This window comes from Phocoena sinus, chromosome 7, assembly GCF_008692025.1.
Source record: "Phocoena sinus isolate mPhoSin1 chromosome 7, mPhoSin1.pri, whole genome shotgun sequence".
Classification (NCBI taxonomy): domain Eukaryota; kingdom Metazoa; phylum Chordata; class Mammalia; order Artiodactyla; family Phocoenidae; genus Phocoena; species Phocoena sinus.
This window is the reverse complement of record NC_045769.1, coordinates 51,027,160-51,051,569: the sequence shown is the minus strand read 5'-3', so window position 1 is coordinate 51,051,569 and position 24,410 is coordinate 51,027,160. Positions and strand designations below refer to the sequence as shown.

The window sequence follows — 24,410 nt, the reverse complement described above, 5'->3', positions numbered from 1 at the left end:
ATTTCCAAACTCTATGAAACTCAGTGTGAAAGTTCAGGTGAAAACCATTACACTCAGGACAATAAAGAGAAATATGTCCCAGGATGAGAGCTATGCAGCAGGCTTATGCAAATTATCCAGAGGGAAGTTAGAAGACAGAGGATTATAGGAAAGTGGGCTCCAGAAAAAAAAAAGCTTACAGAAAGGTGGTATCATTATTAGACTGGATAAATTTTAAAATTCTATGAAGGCACTTAACTAATTCAAGAAAGTCAATATATCTATGTAACAAATTTAACTGTGAAATATTCTGGAAGAGAGAATCCATTTCACTTTGATAAAAATATATGATATTATGTATATAAAAATACATATAATGTAAACATATTATATATTTGGACTTATAAGAATAAGTACAAACTGTGATAATGGAGTGCAGCAATGCAAACCGAACACTCAGGTCTTTATTAATTTTAATTTTTAGAATCAGCATATAATTCAATCTCAGAACACTTTATGATTACAGAACCAAAGGAAAGCATTAACAATTTTGACAACATGAAAGTATAAATGACCAAGGGTAAGGGTACAAATATAAAGAACTATATATTATTTAAAGTTTAAAAAGGAAGTAACCAATGATCCAAAAATGTTAACAAAAAAACTATCAAACATCAGGAAGAGGGGAGAGGGTAAATGAGGGGAGGAAACCTAACGAGCTAAATCTTCATATATTGTAGCAAAGAATTAATAGATCCTGTCTAAAGTTGGCAAATGAATATATAAAAGAATCAGCATATTCCTTATAGTTCTGGAGGTAACCTCCAGATACACTAAAAGCAGAAGTTCCCCCTGAGAAATATGACCAGGGTGGGAGAGAGTGGGGTAGGATTACATACACTCGCTTTTCATCCTTAATTCTTCTAGACTATTCAATTCGTTATCATGTATTCATGTTAGCATGGTAAAAATTAAAAATAAAAATAAAAAGATTTAAACGTTTAGGTAGGTCATTAGGGCTGATGCAATTCCCTGCCATCACTTGATCTATTTCAAATACTTTTCAAATATATTAAAGCAAGGCTTAGTTGTTTCTTCTAATGAGGGGTTCATTCTTATATTTACTTTCTTTATTCAAGGCAGAATTAAAGACTATTACATGTAGAAGAGATATTAACTAAATGTTGAAGATACATTTTTAAAAGAATATTGACACAAGTTAGTCCTCACTGTATTAAAATTCTTTGAAATTTGGTAAAGTTTAATTGGTCAAAACCAATATTTCTTTAAGTTGTCATTAGGATACACACACATACTTCTTCACAAAAGTACATCATGAAAACTCTGTTACAGGGCTTCCCTGGTGGCGCAGTGGTTGAGAGTCCACCTGCCAATGCAGGGGACACGGGTTCATGCCCCGATCCGGGAAGATCCCACATGCCGCAGAGCGGTTGGGCCCGTGAGCCATGGCCGCTGAGCCTGCGCGTCCGGAGCCTGTGCTCCGCAACGGGAGAGGCCACAACAGTGAGAGGCCTGCGTACCGCAAAAAAAAACAAAACAAAACTCTGTTATAGGGCTTCACTGGTGGTGCAGTGGTTAAGAATCCACCTGCCAATGCAGGAGACACAGGTTCAAGCCCTGGTACGGGAAGATCCCACATGCTGAGGAGCAACTAAGCCCACACGCCACAACTACTGAGGCCGCGTGCCTAGAGCCCATGCTCTGCAACAAGAGAAGCCACTGCAATGAGAAGCCCACGCACTGCAATGAAGAGTAACCCCCACTTGCCGCAACTAGAGAAAGCCCACGCGCAGCAATGAAGACCCAATGCAGCCAAAAATACATAAATAAAATAAAATAAATTTATATAAAAAAAAGTTAAACGGGTTTCCAAAGGTTCCAGTTTAGGTAACCAAGTGAATGGTGATGGCTCAAAACAGAGAACACAGAAGAGAAACAAAATGGAGGATAATCATGTATTCAACACTGGATACAATGTTTGATATTTAGCTTGTGGAGCTGTCCAAAGGGTAACTACAGATAGTATATTACTAGATAGTATACTATCTAGTATATTACTTAGTTGATAGTATATTACTTAGTTGAAGCCATGGAAGTAAAATGTTTTCATACATATATACTGCAGGGTGTGAAAAAAAAGGTCATTTAGAAATACCCACATTGAAAGAGCTGCTAGAAGAAAAGCCAGTAAAGTAGACCAAAAAGTCAGAGAAGTAATATAAATAACAGCTTCCATTTTTCAAAAGCAATTTGTTACACAAATCTGCTAAGTGCTTTAGGAGATATTAAACTGCTTAAGACTGGAATTATCACCATTTATTTATTTTTAATCTATTTTTAATTAAATTAAATCAATTAATCAATTTATTTATTTAATTTCTGGCAGTGCTGGGTCTTCGTTGCTGCACGCGGGCTTTCTTTAGTTGCGGCAAGCAGGGGCTACTCTTCGTTGCAGTGCGCAGGCTTCTCATTGCGGTGGCTTCTCTTGTTGCAGAGCACAGGCTCTAGGCACACGGGCTTCAGTAGTTGTGGCATGCGGGCTCAGTAGTTGTGGCTCACAGGCTCTAGAGCGCAAGGTCAGTCATTCTGGCTCATGGGCTTAGTTGCTCTGCAGCATATGGGATCTTCTTGTACCAGCACTCGAACCCATGTCCCCTGCATTGGCAGACGGATTCTTAACCACTGTCCACCAGGAAAGTCCCTATCACCACTTTAGAGATAAGCACAAAGAGACCTTAAGATGTTGAATGATCTGTCCAATATTATTCAGCTAAGTGGAAAGACCAAAATTCAAATTCTGGTTTGTTGTCCATCCTCTTAACCAGTATACTACCATCATAATGGAAGCCATGATAAGACAAGTAATGCCCATTTAGAGACTAGGAACGAGTAAGTTTTCTTATCCTTTCTTTCTGACTCCTGACTAAACCACAGTGCATGTGTCAAGAGCCTCCCCAACCCCATCCCCAATACCACCACCCCACCCCCAGAACACATTTATATTTTCAGGAAGCTGGGACTCCACTAAAAATTAAAAGTACAGTTATTTTTATAGCTAATAACATAATGAAGTTTTTTTAAAAAGTGTTGTTAAGTTTGAATCCTGACATAGTTCTAAGACAATGTTTGAATAAATGAAAATTAGCTAAATTAAATCATATCAGTTAGGTTCATTCACTCATCATTATTTAGTGCCTCTTATCTGCCAAGCACTAGGGATAAAATGGTGTCTAAAAACAGACTCTAATGCTGTATCTCTGAACAAACCTTACTGCAATGACGAACCTTTAGAGTTGCTTTATTTTGTCTTGCCTTGAGTGACATTTGTAAGCTACTTAAATAAAGAATATAATTACATAGTATTTGTAATACTGTGCTCCTTGAAAGAGGAAATAAACAATATCTATAACACAAAATATTCCTCTAAGTCTGAAAGCTTAATTTCAAATTATTTCAATAATGGCCTGTATCTAAGTCCAGAATCCCTATATTATTATTGTGCCACTCTACTCACAATGTCTTCATTCTTAGGGCATTAAGATCTAATTTAACATATACAGGACAGTAATTTATATCATTTCCCCCTTAATTTGGGAATCAAGTCCAAAATTTTGTACTAAAATGGACAATAAAGAGGAAAATCCCATAATGACACTTTTGTGCCAGATACTTTTACTGCGTAGGAAGAAAGGGGAAGGGAGATTAAGTTTTTTAACTTTTAGAAAAAAAAATTTCTTAAGAAAAGTTTTAACATACACCTGAATATTAGCTTTTAGGATTTCTTGGGCAAAACAATTTTTACCTGTTGATAAAATAAGGAGTTTCTACTATTTTCTCCATCCAGGGAAATAACAGATTTCCCTCTATATGCTCATAAGAAACCTATGAGAAACAAATCATAAATCCATTTGACAGTTACACTTTCAAAATAATGGAAGATATCAAGTTATAGGCAAATTAGATAATCTCTCAACTCAGAAACGCTTTCCTTAATCTAAACTAAATAAGAAAGTCTATAAAGTCTATTAAAATATATAGCCTGGCACATATCAGACACTCAATTAAGTGTCTGTTATAATTATAAAACTGGATGGCTTTTATTCATATGAATTTTACTTAATCAACCTGCTTTGAAGCGTATAGGGCATTTAGTTCAACACCATGACCCAGGAAAAAAGCAGAATCACATTCCTTGGTACAGACTCTCCCTAAGTCCAGAATTGGGGGGGAAAGTTTGTAAGTTTAAAACTGGTCACAAAAGGGCCTAAGCAAGACAGTAAAAGTGACTTGACAGAGTGCAACATCATCACTTATTGAAGCCGTGTTAGGAACCAATTCTGCTATTAGTCGGCACTGCCTTCCTTCATTGTATACTAGATATCTATGTGCTCCCAGCTTCTACTGGATTTCAAAGTATAGGAGCTGGAAGCAGGAGCAGTTACTAAAGAAACAATCAAAAATCAACAATTTTTTGGCTACAAAATAAGACTGGCTTTTTTTTTTTTTTTGCGGCATGCGGGCCTCTCACTGTTGTGGCCTCTCCCGCTGCGGAGCACAGGCTCCGGACGCGCAGGCTCAGCGGCCATGGCTCATGGGCCCAGCCGCTCTGCGACATGTAGGATCTTCCCAGACTGGGGCACGAACCCGTGTCCCCTCCATCGGCAGGCGGACTCTCAACCACTGCACCACCAGGGAAGCCCAAGACTGGCTTTTTTGTAAGGATCTATTTTAGAAACTTGAAAGCAAAAATTTTGCTGAATTTTTCACTGAAAAAATCTTAATTTTCGTGACTGCCTTTTCTGAAATTGGGAACAAGTGGTGCTTGTATAACATAAATCAAAACAAAAAAGTGCTAACCAGTAATCTTCTTGATCCCTGAGATAAAGTAAGCATGTTCTGAAGCACATATTTATACAATGGCCCAAAGAATAAGAAAAGAGTAAGGAATAAGAAAGAAAAAAACCAACTGTGATATCAATACTGTTTCTTCAGTGTGCTTTAGTAGCCAGAAATCTGCAAGCTCCTATCAATACGAGATGCTACTGTCATTCCCTGTCCTTGAGCTTCTATTAACTATTTCTCTAGAATTAAATATAACAATAAAACTAAACTCCTCACTTCTCATTTCCTAACCTAAACTGGCTAGGAACTTCTCAAAGGATTTTAGCAGGCCCAAATCAAAATAAGATCACAAAACTTCACAAATACTCAAAAACTACACAGTGCTTCAGCAGGTTAAAAAAAAAAAAAGAATAGCATTACATAGAATAGTTGTAAAGACCATATGACAGAACTCAGACTTTGCAAACAAAACAACCAGAGTACATTCTACAAGTAGTCATAACATTCAACAACGTTGTATAATTGATTTTATAGGTTAAACATAGAATTATCACATGACCCAGCAATTCCACTCCTAGGTATACATCCAAGAGAAATAAAAAACATATGTCCACATAACTTTTACACAAATATTCATAGCAGCATTATTCATAATAGTCAAGCAGAAACAACTCAAGCATCCATCAACTGATGAACGGATAAATAAAATGTGATACACCCACACAATGGAATATTTTTTGGCAATAAAAAGAAATGAAGTACTGATACATGCTACAACTTGAATAGACTGAAAACATTACACTAAGTGAAAGAAGCCAGTCAAAAAAGACATGTTATTTGACTCTATATAAAATCTCCAGGATAGGCAGGCATACAGAAAGCAGATTCATGTTTGCCTAGGGTTGGGGGCAGGGGAGGGTGGATGTTGGCAGGAGTGACTGCTACTGGGTCTGGACTTTCTTAGGGGGATGATGAAAATGTTCTAAAATTGATTGTGGCATTGGATGCACAACTGTGTGGAGATACTAAAACCCACTGAATTGTATACTTTAAATGGGTGAACTGCATGCTATGTAAATCATACTGCAATAAAGCTGTTATTTAAAAAATCAATTTTGTACTGCAAAAGTTAAAAAGGTAAGTAAAAGTATTAAAAAACAAACAAGCAAAAAAAACCCCCCAACAGCATTATTGTAAACAGCTTGCCCAGCAAATCAAGAACAAAGATTCTCTATTTATTCTTTAACAAAAAATTTTACTGTTATGAAACAGTGAATATATATTTAATCAGATCTTGCTAATTTTCTAAGAAAATGCTCATTCTCACACAGAAATTTACATATATATGTATATAAATTAAACTGAAAAGATTCTCTGAAGAGCTCATATCACAGAGATTTTGAGCCACGAAAAAGAGAAGTGTATATGAAATTAAACGTAAGACAGATTTTATTATAAAATCTCTTTAATTTAGAGTACATAATCTCTCAGATGAGTTAGCTAATTAATGTCAATAACTAAAAAAGAGTTCTCCACACAAATAACAGTGTTCTTAAGGATGTGTGCTTTGAATCACTCACTTGTAATCAGGAACTAATTGTGATACCTTAATATACCAATGATAAAACACAATCTTCTGTGAAACAAAGAAAGACTTCTATTAACCCATACTCACAAAAAACATAAAAACTTTAAAAAATTAATTCTTTAAAAGCACTTTATCAGATGTATTTTGTTAATTGTGACTAGTATTTTTCCTCTACATTAAAATATTTTTAAGTGAAAGATGAATCAACAGGCTAATACAAATCTTCAATGAACATACATGATTTGAGGAAACCAAAAGATGACAAAATATTTCTTAAGCAGAGCTTCTTAAAAGTAGGGAAATCACATGTAAGAGGAAATTTCTAGACTAAGTTTGTACATTAAGAAAAAGAGATAGCAAGAATTATAACATAAGACTATCAAAGAAAAAAATAAAGGAAAAAGAGAAGACATGCAGAAAGACTCCAAGTCAACAAAATTTAAATGAAAAGGCCACAGCAAGGTGAAAAATAACTCCAATTTCCTAAAATTAGTTATTCATAGCAGTTATTATAAGTAATTACCAAAAGATATGTGAACATATTGGGAAGACTAAATATTTCAATAGAGTACTATGAAAAATTTTCCCATCAGAGAAAAGTAATATGGGATAATAAAGATCCTAACACCATCAGCTTGTTATATTATTTTTCAAAAATGTTTTTCTCAATTATAAAAAAAACTAGAGAAACAAATACATTTTAAAGCTAAACACAGCTAATTACTAAAAACAATACAAGCCCTATGAAGACATTTTCTAACTTCAAGACAAAGTTAAGTCTATGACTATAAGAAAACACTCCCCAACTAGTCATGCAAATATTTGAAATACACATGTATCTATTACCTTACTCTTTGTTGCAATTTGAAAGGTAATAAGTGTATATAAGAAATTAAGATCACATGTTTTCTATAATAAAATGGCAATGTAGCTCAGTCATTTTTTTTTCCAGTTTAGAGATAAGAATATTATCTCTAAAAGCCCTTAATCAATGTATGCAATTTGTATGTCTAAATATAAAGTAGATAAATAACAGCTACTTCAAGCATTATACTGACCACTACTTCCACTACAGATGGCTAAAATCAAGTAATATAAAAATTTAAATGACTTACATTGTTGTTGCGGGTTTCTACAGCAGGGAATTTTCTGACTATGAATTTCACAGCAGATTCCAGGTTTTTGTCAATAAGGTAGGAAGGTTTTGCCTTGGGGTCTCCACAAGCCTATAAAACAACAGTAATAAAAGTGAAATGCATCCTTCTTCTAAAACCAAGGAATAATAGCAAATCTGTAATCAGAAATTAAGGAGATATTTGTTTTTGGTGAGCAGGTGACAAAATGAATAGGCAAAGTGCAGGGATTGTCACAGCTGAAATATGCAATGGGAGACAGTACAGAGATGTTCTTCTACTGAAAAAAATGCATGGAAAGTTTCAAAGCAGTTAGCGCAGAACAGCAGTGAAGGAAAAAGCTCAAACCTAAAAAAAAAGAAAAAGAAAAAGAAATTCTTGGTTTGAGGTAGGATTGTATTCATTTGAGGCTATTAAAATATTACAAAATTAAATATTCAGTAGAGTACTGGAAATGTTTCTTTCTACGTGTTATATAATAAAAGCTTATGTTTAAATGTCTCTTCCAAAATGTTTTCCTCATTCACTTTAAACATTTTAATACAAGAGCCCTAGTTCAAAAGAACTGGAAGCTGCTAAAATTGTCTTCACAGCACTAAAGCTGTGTTGCCTGTTCCTCCGAACATCTGAGTTACAACATTGGTTTCCATCATACCAGCAGCACTTCAAACAATGAAATCTACACCTATTCTATATCTCTTAAACACAGAACAAATGGAAATGTTTACATTTTGACCACATCAGCAGTACAGCATTCTCTCTAGTAAACTGTAAATCATTGTACAAATGTAAGGTATTATTATTAGAAAGAACTTTTTATCTGAACTATGAGCAATACAGAATAATCTTCAATACTGTTCAGTTTCATTCTGTGACATTTAATTAACTGCTTTCTAGTGAGATGCTATTTCTTAGGGAATTACTAAAATTATAACATTCTTACTTAACTTCTTTTTATTGCATTTTAAAGAGGATGTGTCCTTTGAAAAGTTAACTATTATGTGTGAAGAAATACAGTTTTGCAATTTAATGTTTTTTCATCATTCACTATGGCTATGTTGTGGATTGCAGAAAGAGAAGTTATGAAACATGAAACTGATCTGAAAGCGGGCAAGCGGGCAGAGGGAAGGTGAAAAGCTTTGCAAACCTTCCAAACTTGTCCTTGCTGGGGAAGCATTGTAATAAAAAGAGAGAAAATTACTTGTAAACAATGATTGTCAAACTATGACACACGTTTCAGTAGAGAACTTATGCACTGCAGACTACGAATAACAAAACAAGATGAGAACTATATGGTGCTATAATTTTAAAGGTATTTTAAGTATCAAGTTTTAGTATACAATAGATTTATAGAGTTTATATTATTTATATATATTTAAATACTACTGTGTAGGTGTACAACCATGTCACTTTCTTGGTGCTCTTTCTAAATCAACTTAAAATAATACTAGAAGGAAAAATAAAGACTACATGCAACTATAAAAACAGAAACAAAACCATCAGTGAAATTTTACATACCTTAAAAAGAAATGGTAGCCAAGAATAAAAATAAATCGTTATTGGATGACTTTTGCACTTCAGCTCAAATTAAAACTATTTTTCAAATATCAACTAACTCCTCTCCAAGCCAAAGTATAAAAATCAATGCAAACATTCCTATATTTTCCAAATGGAAATAGGAATGCAATAAGAATTATCTTAATTCTCAAACATAATTAGATAAGAAATTTAGAACTTTGTAATCCTTAACCACACCAATAAGAGGCTATTTTGTAAATTCCATTTCAACATCATAAATATTAAAATATATCTGACTTTTCCTTAGAGTAGACTATCATTTGCTTAAAATATTATTTCTCATAAATTAATCTTCCAATTAATCTACTTCCCCCCAAAATATTATACTATAAAGAATAACTAAGAACCACATAACTAAGAATTTGTCCCAATAGAAATAGTTACATATTAGCATTTCCTTATATCAATGATAAAATGAAAAGCAAGTTTCATAAACATGCCTGAGGCAGTGAAGAATCCCAAAGTGATTCCAAATTCTTTTTAAATGATATGCATTATCTTTCATACTCTAATTACTTAAAAATTCAGTTATCCATCCTAACAATATTAGTGCAATCAACAAATGAAAATATGATAGACTATCATACCCATTTCCAATGATCACAAATTATGTAAGAATTTAATCAAGTAATTAAACATATATCTATATATGAATGGCTCTTCCTTATTACACTGAAAACATAAAGAATGGAATTTCATGGAAAAATAAATGGTTATATAGTCTTTCCTTGGAATTAATTTATCTTTTTCCACACTACTCAGGGGGCCATAACTAAACAAACTACACTGGGAGGCAGTATGCCATAAAGATTAAGAATACAGACTCTGGATTAAGACTGGCTGAATTTCAATTTTCATCACTTACTATCCATCGAACCTTGACTATATTACATAACATCTCCTAATCTCAGTTTCTTCACGTGTAAATGGGGAAATCAGTACTTACCTCATAGAGTTAATTATGAGGATTAAAAGACAGATAGATAAGCTATGTACAGTATTTAGCAAAAGGACTGGTACATAGTGCTCTAAAAATGTTAACTGTTGTTAATAATAGCTATAATTATAATTACCTAAGTAAAAGTCTCATATGAATAGTAACCACAGAATAGTCTTTATCAGAGTATACAGAACTAGTAATAATGACTACAACTCCTTCCCCCAATCACTTATTTCTTTATTTACTCCAAGTCTAAACATACTAAATTTGCTTTACTTATAGAAAAAGATTAGCCTAGTAGTTAAAAACATGGATATAGGCTGTCCATGTTCAAATCCTGGCTCCTAACTGTAATATAACCAAGTGATTTTCTGTGCCTCAGGTTCTTCCTCTGTTAACTAGGTGATAATAATTACAATGTACCCAAAAAGGTTTTAAGCCCATTACATGAGTGTCTGTATGTGTGTACATGAGCAGAATTCTTAAAGGTATCTGGTATACCACAAACACTCAAAAAAGCTCAATAAAAAATATAAGATTAATAGACACTATACAGAAGTACTAGGCACATTTTATTTTTTTCTGAAATCAACCTACTTGATTTATTTACTTAACACCCATACAGACATTTGCAAATACTCTGGCCAAAAAAAGTGCAAGAAAAAAATAAAACCCAACTAAAAGTACCTAGGTAATAACAGTATCCTCAGTTTATGGGTTAGAATACTGAGGCTTAGGTTAAGCAACTTGCCCAAGGTCATCTAGGTAAGTACATCTTGGCAAAGAGCCATACTGAATAATTTAGTTAAGAAGAATGTCCTACTATACTGAAAGAGTACAGCAAAATTCCAACTAACCAGATGTCTTGTTTTATAAAGATTAATCTTCTTTCCCACTCTAACTCAAAAATTTCATTTTGATGACATTGAGGACAAAGGAATCATAAGATAACAACTTATATTTTAAGAACACAGCCTACACTTGATACACCTAAAACCCTATCTTACTGCAATAACAATATTACACAAAATTAATCTTTCATTCTTAAAAGTAACACCCTTTGAAATAGCAGATTTAAGAAAATGATATAGACTACTATATTTAGTTATCAATTCATTTTAGACTAATACATTCCAGAAACGCTACCAAAAAGATTGAATCAAAAGGTTTAATAAATTACCAATTCAATTAAATTAAACTCTTGAGTACTTCTAACCTGCAAACCGCCGCCCCTGCCCCCCACCCCCCAAAAAAGAAAAGGTGAGTAGAGGGCAAAACTGTGCCTAAACCCCTGAATCTTAATGGCCCTACAATAAAAGGTGTTTTGCATAATTGGCTAAAAGGGCTATTTCACCAGACAAAAAGGAAACTATATCTGAACTACACAATTTTTTTAAAAAGCACCACACTAAAACCTTATGTTTTACTTTATCTTGACTCAGCATGATTTCATAATGCATAAAATACTATAATTTAAAATCCCAGAAGATCTAAAGCAAATTTAAATATTTATATACTTAAATTTCCAGTTTTCAGAATTGGAACTTTATTTCCCATGAATATTCTAATTATCTTTAAATTCAACAAAGTTAAGACTAATGTGGCAGATAAAATTACACAAGTGTTAAAGGAAATACTGTTAAACATAATAATTAACAACTCTTGTCTCTAAGCGGATCACAACCCATATGACCTTAGGCAAGTTGCTTAACCTAAGCCTCAGTACTCTAACCCATAAACTGAGGATACTATTATTACCTACTTCATAGGGTAGACTGTTCAGATTTTTTAAAGACAAAATGCACATAAAGTGCTTATTTCAGGTGCCTGGCACACAAGTACTTATAACTTTTAAACAATTCTATTTTTTTAAGTAAAACTTTTCAAAACACCTGGATATCTATAGTGAGTTCCCAATTATCAAAATAAGATTTTCCACGTAACCAATTCAATGTCAGTATTGTCAATTCAGTATTTCCTAATTCGTTTTTTCACAAAACACAAATATAACGTTATTACCCAAAATAAAGAACAAAGATGTTTCAGAGAACCACATAATATTCTATTAGGGGCACAAAATAAACATCTTTGATTAGAAACCTCAAGATCAGACTTTATGTAATTTTAAATATGACTTTAAAACAAATCTTTCTGCCAATCTACCACCAAAATTCCTTCCCAAGGCCTTTCCTCAGATTGTCTCAATATAGATTACGTACCACAGCTTAACTTCATATGGTTAATGTTACGTGTTTTTTCAAAAACTGCCTTACCACAATGTTAAAAAAATATATAGATAGAAATAGTCCTCTCTCTATTCATAAGAGATTAAGCAACAATCATTAAAAAGGAAAACAATAAAGACACAAGAGTAGAGAGTAAAAGGAACATTTACTGGGCAGCTGTTGCGTGCAAAACACCTTGGTTTAGAAATTATCTAAACCATCACTCAACAGAGAGGAAAGGAGCACCTGAAGTGACTTGCTCAGGGTTTTACAGTTACTCTGAGTACCCAAAGATTCCAAAACACTAAAAACACTTATTTAAAAACATATGCTCCAACTTCCCTGGTGGCACAGTGGTTAAGAATCCGCCTGCCAATGCAGGGGACACGGGTTCAAGCCCTGGTCCAGGAAGATCCCACATGTCGCAGAGCAACTAAGCCCGTGCGCCACAACTAATGAGCCCACACGCCACAACCACTGAAGTCATGCACCTAGAGCCCGTGCTCCGCAACAAGAGAAGCCACCACAACGAGAAGCCCACGCACCGCAACGAAGAGCAGTCCCTGCTCGCCGCAACTAGAGAAAGCCCATGCACAGCAACAAAGACCCAACATGGCCAAAAAATAAAATAAATTTAAATAATAATAATAATATAAACAAATAAATAAAAACATATGCTCCCATGGGCTTCCCTCGTGGCACAGTGGTTAAGGATCTGCCTGCCAATGCAGGGGACACAGGTTCGAGCCCTGGTCCAGGAAGATCGCACATGCTGCAGAGCAACTGAGCCCGTGCACCACAACTACTGAGCCTGCACACCGCAACTACTGGAGCCCACGTGCTGCAACTGCTGAGCCCGCGTGCTGCAACTACTGAAGCCTGCGTGCCTAGAGCCCGTGCTCCGCAACATGAGAAGTCACTGCAATGAGAAGCCTGCACAGAGCAATGAAGAGTAATCCCTGCTTGCCACAACAAGAGAAAGCCCACGTGCAGTAACAAAGACCCAATATGGCCAAAGATATAAATAGATATATAAATAAATAATTTTTTAAAAAAATAAATGAAAATAAAAACATATGCTCCCAGCTCAACATCAAAAACACAAAACCCAATCAAAAAATGGGCAGAAGATCGAAATAGACATTTCTCCAAAGAAGACATACAGATGGCCAAAAAGCACAGGAAAAGATGCTGTACATCACTAATTATTAGAGAAATGCAAATCAAAACTACAATGAGGTATCACCTCACACCGGTCAGAATGGCCATCATCAAAAAATCTACAAACAATAAATGCTAGAGAGGGTGTGGAGAAAAGGGAACCCTCCTACACTGTTGGTGGGAATGTCAATTGGTACATACACTATGGAGAACAGTCTGGAGGTTCCTTAAAAAACTAAAAACAGAGCTACCATATGATCTAGCAATCCCACTCCTGCACATATATCCGGAGAAAACCATAATTCAAAAGGATACATGCCCCGCAATGTTCACTGCAGCACTACTCACCATAGCCAGAACATAGAAGCAACCTAAGTGTCCATCAACAGAGGAATGGATAAAGAAGTGGTACATATATACGATGGAATATTAGTCATAAAAAAGAACAAAATAATGCCATTTGCAGTGACATGGATGGACCCAGAGACTGCCATACTGAGTGAAGAAAGACAAACATATGATATCATATCATATCATATCAAAGATATATCGCTTATATGTGGAATCTAAAAAAATGGTACAAATGAACCTATTTACAAAATAGAAAGTCACAGATGTAGAAAACAAAGTTATGGTTACCAAGGGGGAAAGGAGGGAGGGATAAATTGGGAGACTGGGATTGACATATACACACTACTATATAAAAAATAAATAACTAAAAAGAACCTACTGTATAGCACAGGGAACTTTACTCAATACTCTGTAATAACCTATATGGGAAAAGAATCTAAAAAAGAGTGGATATATGTGTATGTAAAACTGATTCACTTTGCTCTACAGCAGAAACTAACACAGTATTGTAAATCAACTATACTCCAATAAAATTAATCAAAAATACATAAATTTTAAAAATAAAAATATATGCTCCCAAAAATGTATACAAAAATAGTTCCAGGGCTTCCCTGGTGGCGCAGTGGTTGAGAGTCCGCCTGCCGATGCAGGGGACACGGGTTTGTGCCCCGGTCCGGGAAGATCCCACGTGCCGCGGAGCAGCTAGGCCCCTGAGCCATGGCCGCTGAGCCTGCGCGTCCGGAGCCTGTACTCCGCAACGGGAGAGGCAACAGAAGTGAGAGGCCCGCGTACCGCAAAAAAAAAAAAAAAAAAAAGTTCCATTCTTTCAATACCTCAGCTGCTCAAAACTTTTATTGGAGTAATCACTATTAAAGGAAAATTCTGATGATTTCTATAAGTTTTATTTTTTAATTTCTAGTCTAACTCAGCAATAAAACACATTCCTTTGCCAAAATACTACAGAACAAAACGATTTCTTTTAATATAGTAACTTAATTGAAAAGACCATGAACAAAATCCCAGGGATCAGAGTGAGAATGCTATTTTTGAAAGCATAGGAAAGAAATTAGCCTCATCTGAATCATATCAGGAAAGAGGATAAAAATACAAAATGTGACCAATTTATGCTAGAAAGAGGAATTTAACTTTTTACTCAATAAACAAGAAATAATAAACCTGTTTTAAAGCAGGCTTTGCAAAATTGAAGGCATAAAGGGACAAAGATTCTCCCTTGAGTCTTCAGCAAATTGAAATTAATGCCTAGAGGAAAAATGGACCCAATAAGATCATGGACCATAAAAGGAACTTGTGTATAATTCTTTTATTTTCTAATTTTAAAAATAATGAAATATGGTGTGAATTTTTCCAGTAAGTATTGGAAAATCTATCAAGACCAAAACAAGCTTCAAATTCTATTATTACTGATTAATTTTCCATTTTTTCCCCTCATTCGTATCACCTATGTTTTGCCCAACCAATTTGCTTTCAATTTCCCCCTTGACCTGGGGTAGGTGAAAAAAAAAAAAAAGGAAGGAAAAAGAAGTAACCCACTTCTACAGTTTGGATTAAGAAGCTTGATAGGAAAGTATACTGAAATTATTAGAAATGCTTTAGAATTAATGTAATTTTATACATTACCTCTTAATTAGAGTCAACAGTAGCAGATTTAAAGGTATATAAATTATGATTACTGTTTCCTAAGCACAGGTTCTGGGAAAACCATAAACTTAAGAAATATTTCAATACATTATATATTTCAAAATTCACTGTTAAACATTTTAATGACTCAAATAAAAGTTACTAATTACCATTCAATTCTCAAGATGTCTATGTCCTTGTTCTCAAACATTTTTCAGCTTCTCATATACAGAAACATTTCAATTTATAAACAAAGGCATTCTGTTATAGTTTTTTAAAAGTGTTATATCTGGCCATATTTTTACTACTCTAAAGAAGTTGCTCTTTAAAGGACTGCTGAGAAACATACTTCTGAAGTACAAATAGTTATTTTGTATTAGCAGTAAGTAGATATCAAACTATAATATCAGACAGTAAAAAGGAATAATTAAGAAATGCTTCCTAAAGGTGGTCTTGAGCTGGGTTAATAGAAAAAAAATGAACACTTAGTAAATGTCCACTATGTTTCAAGCCCCAGAAGTAGAACTAATAGCTAACATTTATTCACTTCTTACTCTTGTGCCAGGCACTACACTAGCACTTTATGTGAATTAACTCATTTAATTCTCAACCTTATAAGGCTAATTAAAGAGTATTCCACAAATGTGGGAAAACTGGAATATCTATCTAAGATTGCAAGAATTAGAATCAATAAGACTAATATGGTCTAGAAAACCAAAAACTATAACTTGAAGCATAAGAGAAGCTGAGAGCAAATAAGTACCCTATAGATGGTTTTGCTAGTATAGGGTCTACGTGCAGCTTAGCATTACAGAAATTTAGTTATCCCCAAAAAACAAAATTAAATCATTATAGCAAACGATTATCAGAAAAAGAAATCAGAAGTATTAAGAAGTTACACTTTACTTATTTTAGTGGTTCTTAACATCAAAACCACTTCAGGGGCTTTTTCTTTTTCAGTAGGTTTGGGTCATGACCCAGATATATGTATTTTTAAAAACCTTCTAAAATGATTATATTTTGTATCCCTGACTAAGAACCACTGGTCCTCTCAATTTCTAAATAAAGAAACCCTAATTCAGAAAGACTAAACAACTTGTCCAAAGTTTAAAAAAAAAAAAAAAGGATCAGAGCTTTACCTAGAATCTAGCCCTCTCAACCCACAGAATATGCTACAAGTATGGGAAAATAACAGAGAAGTTTAGAGGCTATATGCCAGCAAGAAGGACATTAGATATTACTAGGGGATTTTATAACTTTATATTTTGTATCTTTATATACTCCACTGAAAAAATGTCTGAAATCTTGAATAATGACTGGCTGGCTACTCCTTGTCACTGCCCAGCTAAAGTTTCTATTCATACTTCAAAACCAAGCACAAAAGTCACTAACTCTTGTTCCCATCTCTCCCAGACAGGAATCTTTAACTCCCTTTTCAAGACACCCACAACCACACTTAAACACTGCATTTTAGTTAGCTATCTATACATCTCTCTCACCCACTACAATATGAGTTTCTTGGCATTGGAAACTGTATCTTAATTTATCTGTTTCCCTAGCGTCCAGGAAGACATTCAATAAATGAAGAGTAAATGAATGAATGAAAAGGAAACTCCCAGTTTTTGGTACTGACTAAAAGAATAGTTCATATGACTTATAAAAGTTTTAAAGACACAGGTTTATTACTGTCAAATATCTAAAATAATCAACTGTGCAATAAGAAAGTTTTTCCAGTACAAGGCTCTTTTACTTAAAACAAGAGATTCCTTTGAAACCTTTAACCCATTATATATTTCAAAATTCATTATTAAAAATGTTAAAGATTCAAATAAAAGTTACTAATTACCATTCAATTCTCAAGAAGATGTTTATGTCGCTGCAAGTGGAACTGAACAACATAGACAAACTAACAATTCAAGAGCTTATTAACTTATTTAAGTAAAACATTTCAGTACTATAGTATGTGACGAAATGATTAAGTAGGAGATTCTCTCATCACTGTCAGATTAAGTAAATCAAAATCTAATAATTACACTACTGCAAATTCCTAATAGGATCAAAGTTAAGATTTTTACTACATTTACTAATAAAGACAATATTAAAAACAGTCAACAGAAAAACATGCCTTGGGAATAGAAAAGAATACTGCTATTTTTGTAAACTCCAAGACAGAAAGAAATACACTTACCGGTTACACTTTCTTAATTGCATTTCTTATAATTCATGCAAGGTTTTTCAATGAAAAAACTGTTACCATTTGACTTTAAAAATTAAAATGTAAAATGAAAAAGTATATTTAAAATCTCAAAATTAAAGATAGAATATCTTCAATGAGGAAATGATTGTATGCGTCCTTAAAATTAAGGAAGATAAATGCTATTTCACTGTTTCTTTGAGTTTACACCTTTCTTCCTGCTTTATATATATTCTACCCCCAGTTTAAAGCAAAATTTCCTGTTAGTTTTCTTAGTATTACTTGTATGGTCAGTCCTTTCAGTTTGTATATTTTAATATGTCATGAACTAAATATTAGAAATAATCACAAAGGAAAAATGCATATAATATGAAATGTAAATACAAAATACATGTCCTCAAAAATGCTAATAAACTGAATTTTAAATTTCCTAATTCTAAACTATTTCTCATTTTAATACATTACGAAGCTAAACAGAAGTCTTTAATAATCACTGGTATACTGATAATTATGATCTCAATGATCTTTTCATAACAAATCCATACAAAGTTCATACAAAAGTAGTCTAAGAGGAAAATTATTTCTGTAATATAACTGCATATTTCTTTAAGGTTATTGTGTGTTAAAAATCTAATTATGTCTACCACGAAAATTTCACTAATGACTATAAATCTAATGGCAAAAATAAAGAGCTCAGACTTAGGGGTTAAGAAAGAAAGGTGCCAATCCAATTCTTATTTTTTAAAGTAAGAATTGGGCAAATTTAATTCTCCAAATTCAATTGCTTTATCTATAGAATAGGTACCTACATCACAGATCTATGAAGAAAAAAAATTTTTTTTAATTTAGCATATAATAGAGTCTCAATAAATAGCAGCTAGCATTACTTTTATTACACATTATTTTTGTTGAACAATAAAGAGATAAAACTATTTAGTTCTAACACATAAAGTGTACATCTACTGAACGTGATCTGAAATTATTGTTAGAATTTTACTTAACAGTAACACTGCTAGTAAATTATCAAAGAATACAAATTAAATTTTTAATCATCCTAGCCAGTTAAGGACAAGAATTTTCAACACTGACACACTTTCTCATCTGGCTCCACTCATTTTTAACACATTGGATGTAGCTAGCTAAATATGTCCATCCCTGTAATTTTCTTAAAATATAAGTATACTAGCAATAGATTAAGAACTCTAATTTCATTGATATATAAACTGTACCATGCTGCTTCCTCAATTTTATTTTTGGAAAGAACCTAATTGAATCATAATACAAAATGTGCATGCACATATATCAGCATTTGTACAGAAAATTGTTTAACTATATACAGCTTATTTTTAAAAGTGGGAGATGAACAGGCAGAGAATTTTTGAAGTCATGTTTGAGTTTTTGACAATAAACCTGTATTCCTTTTATAATCATTAAAAAAATTAATATTTAAGTTATCTAACAATTCCACAAAGGAAACACAAGATGGATAACCTACCCCTGCCACTTAAAAAAATAATTTTTTTTCCTATGCAATTTTTCAGTGACCTTAATCTCCTCAGCCTACCATCCAGCATAACAAGAAACAGAATTATCAAATCTTCATTTTTTACAAGCAGCTTCCTTGAAAGTTACAGATGTAGTAGGATTTGTTTATGTAAATATATATATTATTTAAATACAGATTCATGAAGAGACTGTTTTCTTCTTAACACATTTAAGGATCTTGATAATGAAATCTCCCTGGGGAAAAAAATCTTATGCATACTAACAATGTTTATTAGTCTACAACTTGCCAGAATCCCAATCTTTGGAACATGCTTCTGCTCTTGATCAACCAACACAGAAAATAAGGCCCTAAATGAAGAGAAACGTAACACTGAAAGGGAACACTAAATCTGATTCCCCTCGCTTTACCTCGACTGCATCCTTCACATACATTTTTTTTTCCTCCATTAGATAAGCAGATACCAGCTAAAGACTTGCAATTTTACACTGCTATTCTATTAATTTCTTTCCTCATGAAATAAATTCATCCAAAATCATGGGGAGAACACTGTGGGAAAAAAAGTACTCCTCAAATAAAGAAGTAAAAGTACATTGAAACCTGCAAAAATACACCATTAAAAAGAAGTCTGCAATAGTTGGGTAGGTCTTTTCTCCTTTTCTATCCTTTAAAATTGAAGCAATAATTTAACAAGATGAAAAATATGAAAGTATTAACTGATACCTTTTGTTATCCGTTGTTATCAAGTTCATGTTGGTGATGGTGTAGGAAAAAATAGAAAAAACAAGAAAGAGTAAACAAGAAAAAAACATTTTTAAGGTTAGCTAAAATGTCTTCTGTTGGAATTTCGGCATATGTGTTTGCTAAGCAGTAGTAAATTATTTCAGAGAAACAAATGTTGCCCCCAAAAGTTACTGAGACTCCTAAACAAATACTATCTTAGATTCAGAGAAGTTTTAAACTGTTTTCACATTGTTATTATCTTTTATCTTCACAAAAACAATTCTGTAAAGTAGGCAGAGCACACATTACCATCCCTATATTAAGGAAAACTAAACTGAGCTCAGTTCCTGTTTAAAATAGGCCTTAATGTCTACTTGAAAGATAACATAATCAGAGCTGGAACAGACTTTAGTGTTCCTTTCACAGTTAATTTTCCCCCATTTTACAGATGAGGAAAAATGAAGCTCAGGGAAGTCAAGACACCTACCCAGTATTACAAATTTCTCAGAGACAGACTGAAACATTGGAAGGCAGGTCTCCTAACTTCTGGCCCAGTATACTTTATTTCCACCACCACACTGCCTGCCATGCCATAGTAGCAGATATAAAAGTAGCCTGAAAATGTTAAAAATCACTATATAAGTGAGTAGCATTATTAGGTCCAGAAAAGGGAAGACATATTTTTATTTTAAAAAAAAATTAAGGAATTATGCAATAAATTTAAATGTGAAACTATCTACCACCTTCACCTCTTTTCCCTAAAATCCTCCTTTATGTGTTCTTACATCCCTGATTAGACTACAAATTCCTTAAATTTTCATAACCTGTACATATAAGGATCTCAAAAATTTTTCAATTGATGAAATTTTATTTAAAAAAGCAAGGGGCTTCCCTGGTGGCGCAGTGGGTGAGAGTCCGCCTGTCGATGCAGGGGACACGGGTTCGTGCCCCGGTCAGGGAAGATCCCACATGCCGCGGAGTGGCTGGGCCCGTGAGCCATGGCCACTGAGCCTGCGCGTCCGGAGCCTGTGCTCCGCAATGGGAGAGGCCGCAACAGTGAGAGGCCCACATACCGCAAAAAAAAAAAAAAAAAAAAAAAAAAGAATTAAAAAAGCAAAACATTTTCCAGAAACCATGTTACATTCCCCTAATAAGCATTAAAGCCTATTACTCTTGATTACAGTAACTTAAAAAGTTATTTTGCTTAGGTCACTGAAGTATTTTTCACTGTGTATGCTCACTAAAATATTGCCATTGCAGACTTTCAATTGAAACAGAGCAATCAGATCTGACAGACAATCTAATGCACACATGCATTAATAAAAATGTGATAATTGACTGGCAGGCACGTATTATGCGGTAGAAGTTCTTTTTGAGGTATAAGAGATAGAGATTGAAAAGATTATGTGGTTTATACTGTCATAAAAATGTAAACAGCAGGAACCTTATAAACACATGGTAAACAGATCTCACTCACTTTTTTGGCAAGATTTTTGAACAAATGTTTCAATCCTAGCCAGCCAGGAAGCTATGCCAGCCTTTACAGACAACTCTATACAGGGCAAAAGATTCAAAATCCATCTGATGTATGTGTATGCAAAATCACACAAGGAGAGCAGAGCAAAAGCTATTACTATTAAAACTAGAGCAAGATTATACACATATTCATATATATGTTGCATATATATAAAATATACTATACATAATGTATTCATCCTTTTCAACAAGTCCTAACTGAAGGCCTCATGGACCAGGTAGGACCCTAAGTACCAGTAATTCAAAAATAAGTAACACTGTCCCCACCCAGAGAGAACTCACAATCAAGCAAGGTAGAAAAATATTTCTCAAGAAATTATAAATGCGTTAAGTGCTGAAATATAACATTTCAATAATTCAAAATATTAGCCACTTGGATATAATGATCACATTCAACTCATTTTAAATTTTACTAGTTTAATGATACAAGAGCCTGGAGTTTCTCAAAACAGGAAGTGAAAAAAAGATGCTTTTGAGAAAAGGCAGTGAACTGGAATTATAAGCATTCAAATGCTTAGAATTTAGTCCAACCTTATTTCATTTATGAAGAGGAAATATGTAAAGTTTGATTGTATTTATAACATAAAAATGTTCAATGAATGCTTTAAAAAAAGGTATTTTGCCCAAACACCCAAATCACTTTTGATGTTACTCTCACTTCCTCTTCTGGAAACCATCATAACCATTTCCTTTAACCACAATACCACATGTCTAGAAACTTTTAGTAATGTTTGACTTGCTCGTTTTTTGCACAAAGGGCATATAGGAGCCAATTTCCAAGTTTGTTAAGGAGCGTAATTTCACAAAAACGTTCTGGTCAATACAACCTATAAGTAATACTATCTAAAATTAAATTATTCCTAATTTACATAAATTTACAACCAAGGCTCATTGGTAAATGCAGAGGGCTTCTTTATAATGACCCTGAGCTCCTGCCACATAAAATGTAACAAAGTGAACAGGCATGTTGCAGTTACTATCCCGATTGCACTGCGTTTAAAGTCAACCAATCCTCACGTCCAGGTAAGCGACTGGAACATAGCTATCTTTACACAAAATTTACCACTATTAAGCCAGGACAGTTTTTTCTCCTTTAGAATTCAGTGTCTACATCAAATTGTTCAAATAAGTCAGTTTTACACTGAACCCCATGTATGAATTTTTTTAAAATATTCTTTCTTCAGGAGTCCTAATTCACAAGGGCTACAACTCTACTGCTATGATTAAACTAAAAAGAAACCTTCAGGATGCAATAAAAAGCCAACAAAAATAATTACGAAGATATAACATCAAATACACATTGGAAACTGTCAGGATCTAGATTGTCACAAAAAATCTTAACTTTCTCTTTATCAAATTATTTAAAACTTTAACTTTGTCTTAAAAGAAAGGATTTTGGTCTTTCTTTCCTAAGATAAATTAATATTTGTTCTATCTTTACATCTATTTTTCTGAACTCCAACTCAGCCCCTCATTCCTTAATCTGCTGAAGCCACGTTAAGACTTTCAATGGGCCTATTAGCTAGATCTACTCAAATGATCAGAATACGCTATAAAATCAGCAGTAATAGCAACATATTCACAGTTTTTATTTTGTATAGACGCCGAACTTTAAGAAATGATGTTTTGTTATTATCAGACATGGTTGGAAAAACTAAGATGAGGAGGAGTAAAGAGAGAAGGTTGTTATTCCTGTTCTAGTGACTCACAACCCAGAAGTATTTCAGGAGAAAACTGGTTCCACCCTCACTTCCCCCTCCTCTCCACCTTCAAAATGAAATAATTCCAAATCGTCAACACGCTCTCTAATGGCTTTTATTTGGCAATCTAAAATAAAATGGCAAAAGTGGAGGGGATGCGGGGTTCATCCTCATTAGCCATTCCCTTCCCACATTCCCACACTTAACAAACCCAAAACAGAAAACAACTGCTTCCATCTCCGCCAGGTTCCTACCATCCGACCTCAGTTATTGAACACCCAAGTTTTCCTATCCCCCTTTTAGACTCTCGCCCACCCACCCTCCTCTCTTTCCCGTAGAGCCCGTTCCGGGAGCCGGGGCGCCGAGAAGGGGGCGAGAGCGGCGGCGGCGCCCCTCACCCCGCGCCGGGCCGGCCGGATCTGGCCGCTGGGAGCGGGGAAATGGCTCCTCTCCGCCCCTGGCCGGCCCGCGAGCCAGCAGGAGAGGCGCCGGGACTCCGCATTAGGCCGCGGCGCATCCCGGCGACCCTGGCCGGGCCTGCAGCCGTGAGGCGATGATTTCTGTCCCGGGAGCCGCCCGCCGCCCCCACCGCCCGGGCCTCCCCAGCTCTCCATCCCTCCTCAGCCCACCCGCCGCCCCCGCCGCGGCCTCGCCGGCCCGTGCGCACCTTCTTGATGTTGTAGAGGCGGGTGAGCATGCCGACGCCCCGGTCGTTGAGGATGGTGAGCTTCTCCGCCAGCTTCTGCTGACTGGGCTGCAGCACGGAGCGCGACATGGTGGTGGTGGTGGTGGTGCCGCCGCCGCCGCCGGCCGCCTCGCGCCGAGTCACCGGACCGCGGCCTCCGCAGCTACCTCTGTCGGGCCTCCTCCCCTCCCGCCCGCGACCTCCGCCTCAGGGGAGCGCGCCCATGGCCCTCGCGCCTTTAACCCGCGCCGGTGACAGAGCGAGCCGCGGCGGACGCCTCGGGCTCCCTTTCCCCTCAGCAGCCCGCGCCCCGGCAACCTCCTGCCTTCCGCCCGCCGCCCTTCCGTCCCCACCCCCGGCGCTCTCCGCCCCAGCCCCCACCGCGCCGCCTTCCCGGGCTCCTCCACTAGGTGTGGCGGCGGCGGCGTCGTCTCCGGCGGCTGAGAACGAGGCCGCTTCCCGCAGCCCGGGACGAGCGCTCGGTCACCTGATCGGCCGCGCCGGCGCCCCCGCGAGGCCGGACAGAGAACTGCGCCTGGGGGCCCTCGCCCTCCCCGCCCGGCTCCGCTGCTACCGCCGCTCGGGACGCGGCCTCGGCCCCACACCCGTCTC

The 24,410-nt window shown here is 35.6% G+C and overlaps 1 protein-coding gene across 2 annotated transcripts in view; it reads right to left on the bottom strand.

The window, feature by feature from the left end:
• The window catches only part of NCKAP1 (NCK associated protein 1), a 100,595-nt gene extending 76,453 nt beyond the window's left edge, over nt 1-24,142 (bottom strand). Inside the window, exons 1-2 of one of the 2 annotated variants that reach the window (XM_032637442.1) lie at nt 23,781-24,142; nt 7,546-7,656 (exon numbers count right to left, since the gene is read on the bottom strand). In XM_032637442.1, coding sequence (XP_032493333.1) covers nt 7,546-7,656; nt 23,781-23,888 — 219 coding nt within the window. In that variant the 5' untranslated portion in view covers nt 23,889-24,142. The remainder of the gene's footprint in view (nt 1-7,545; nt 7,657-23,780) is intronic. The other variant, XM_032637443.1, reaches the window with a different exon arrangement.
• Nucleotides 24,143-24,410: the final 268 nt, after the last annotated feature.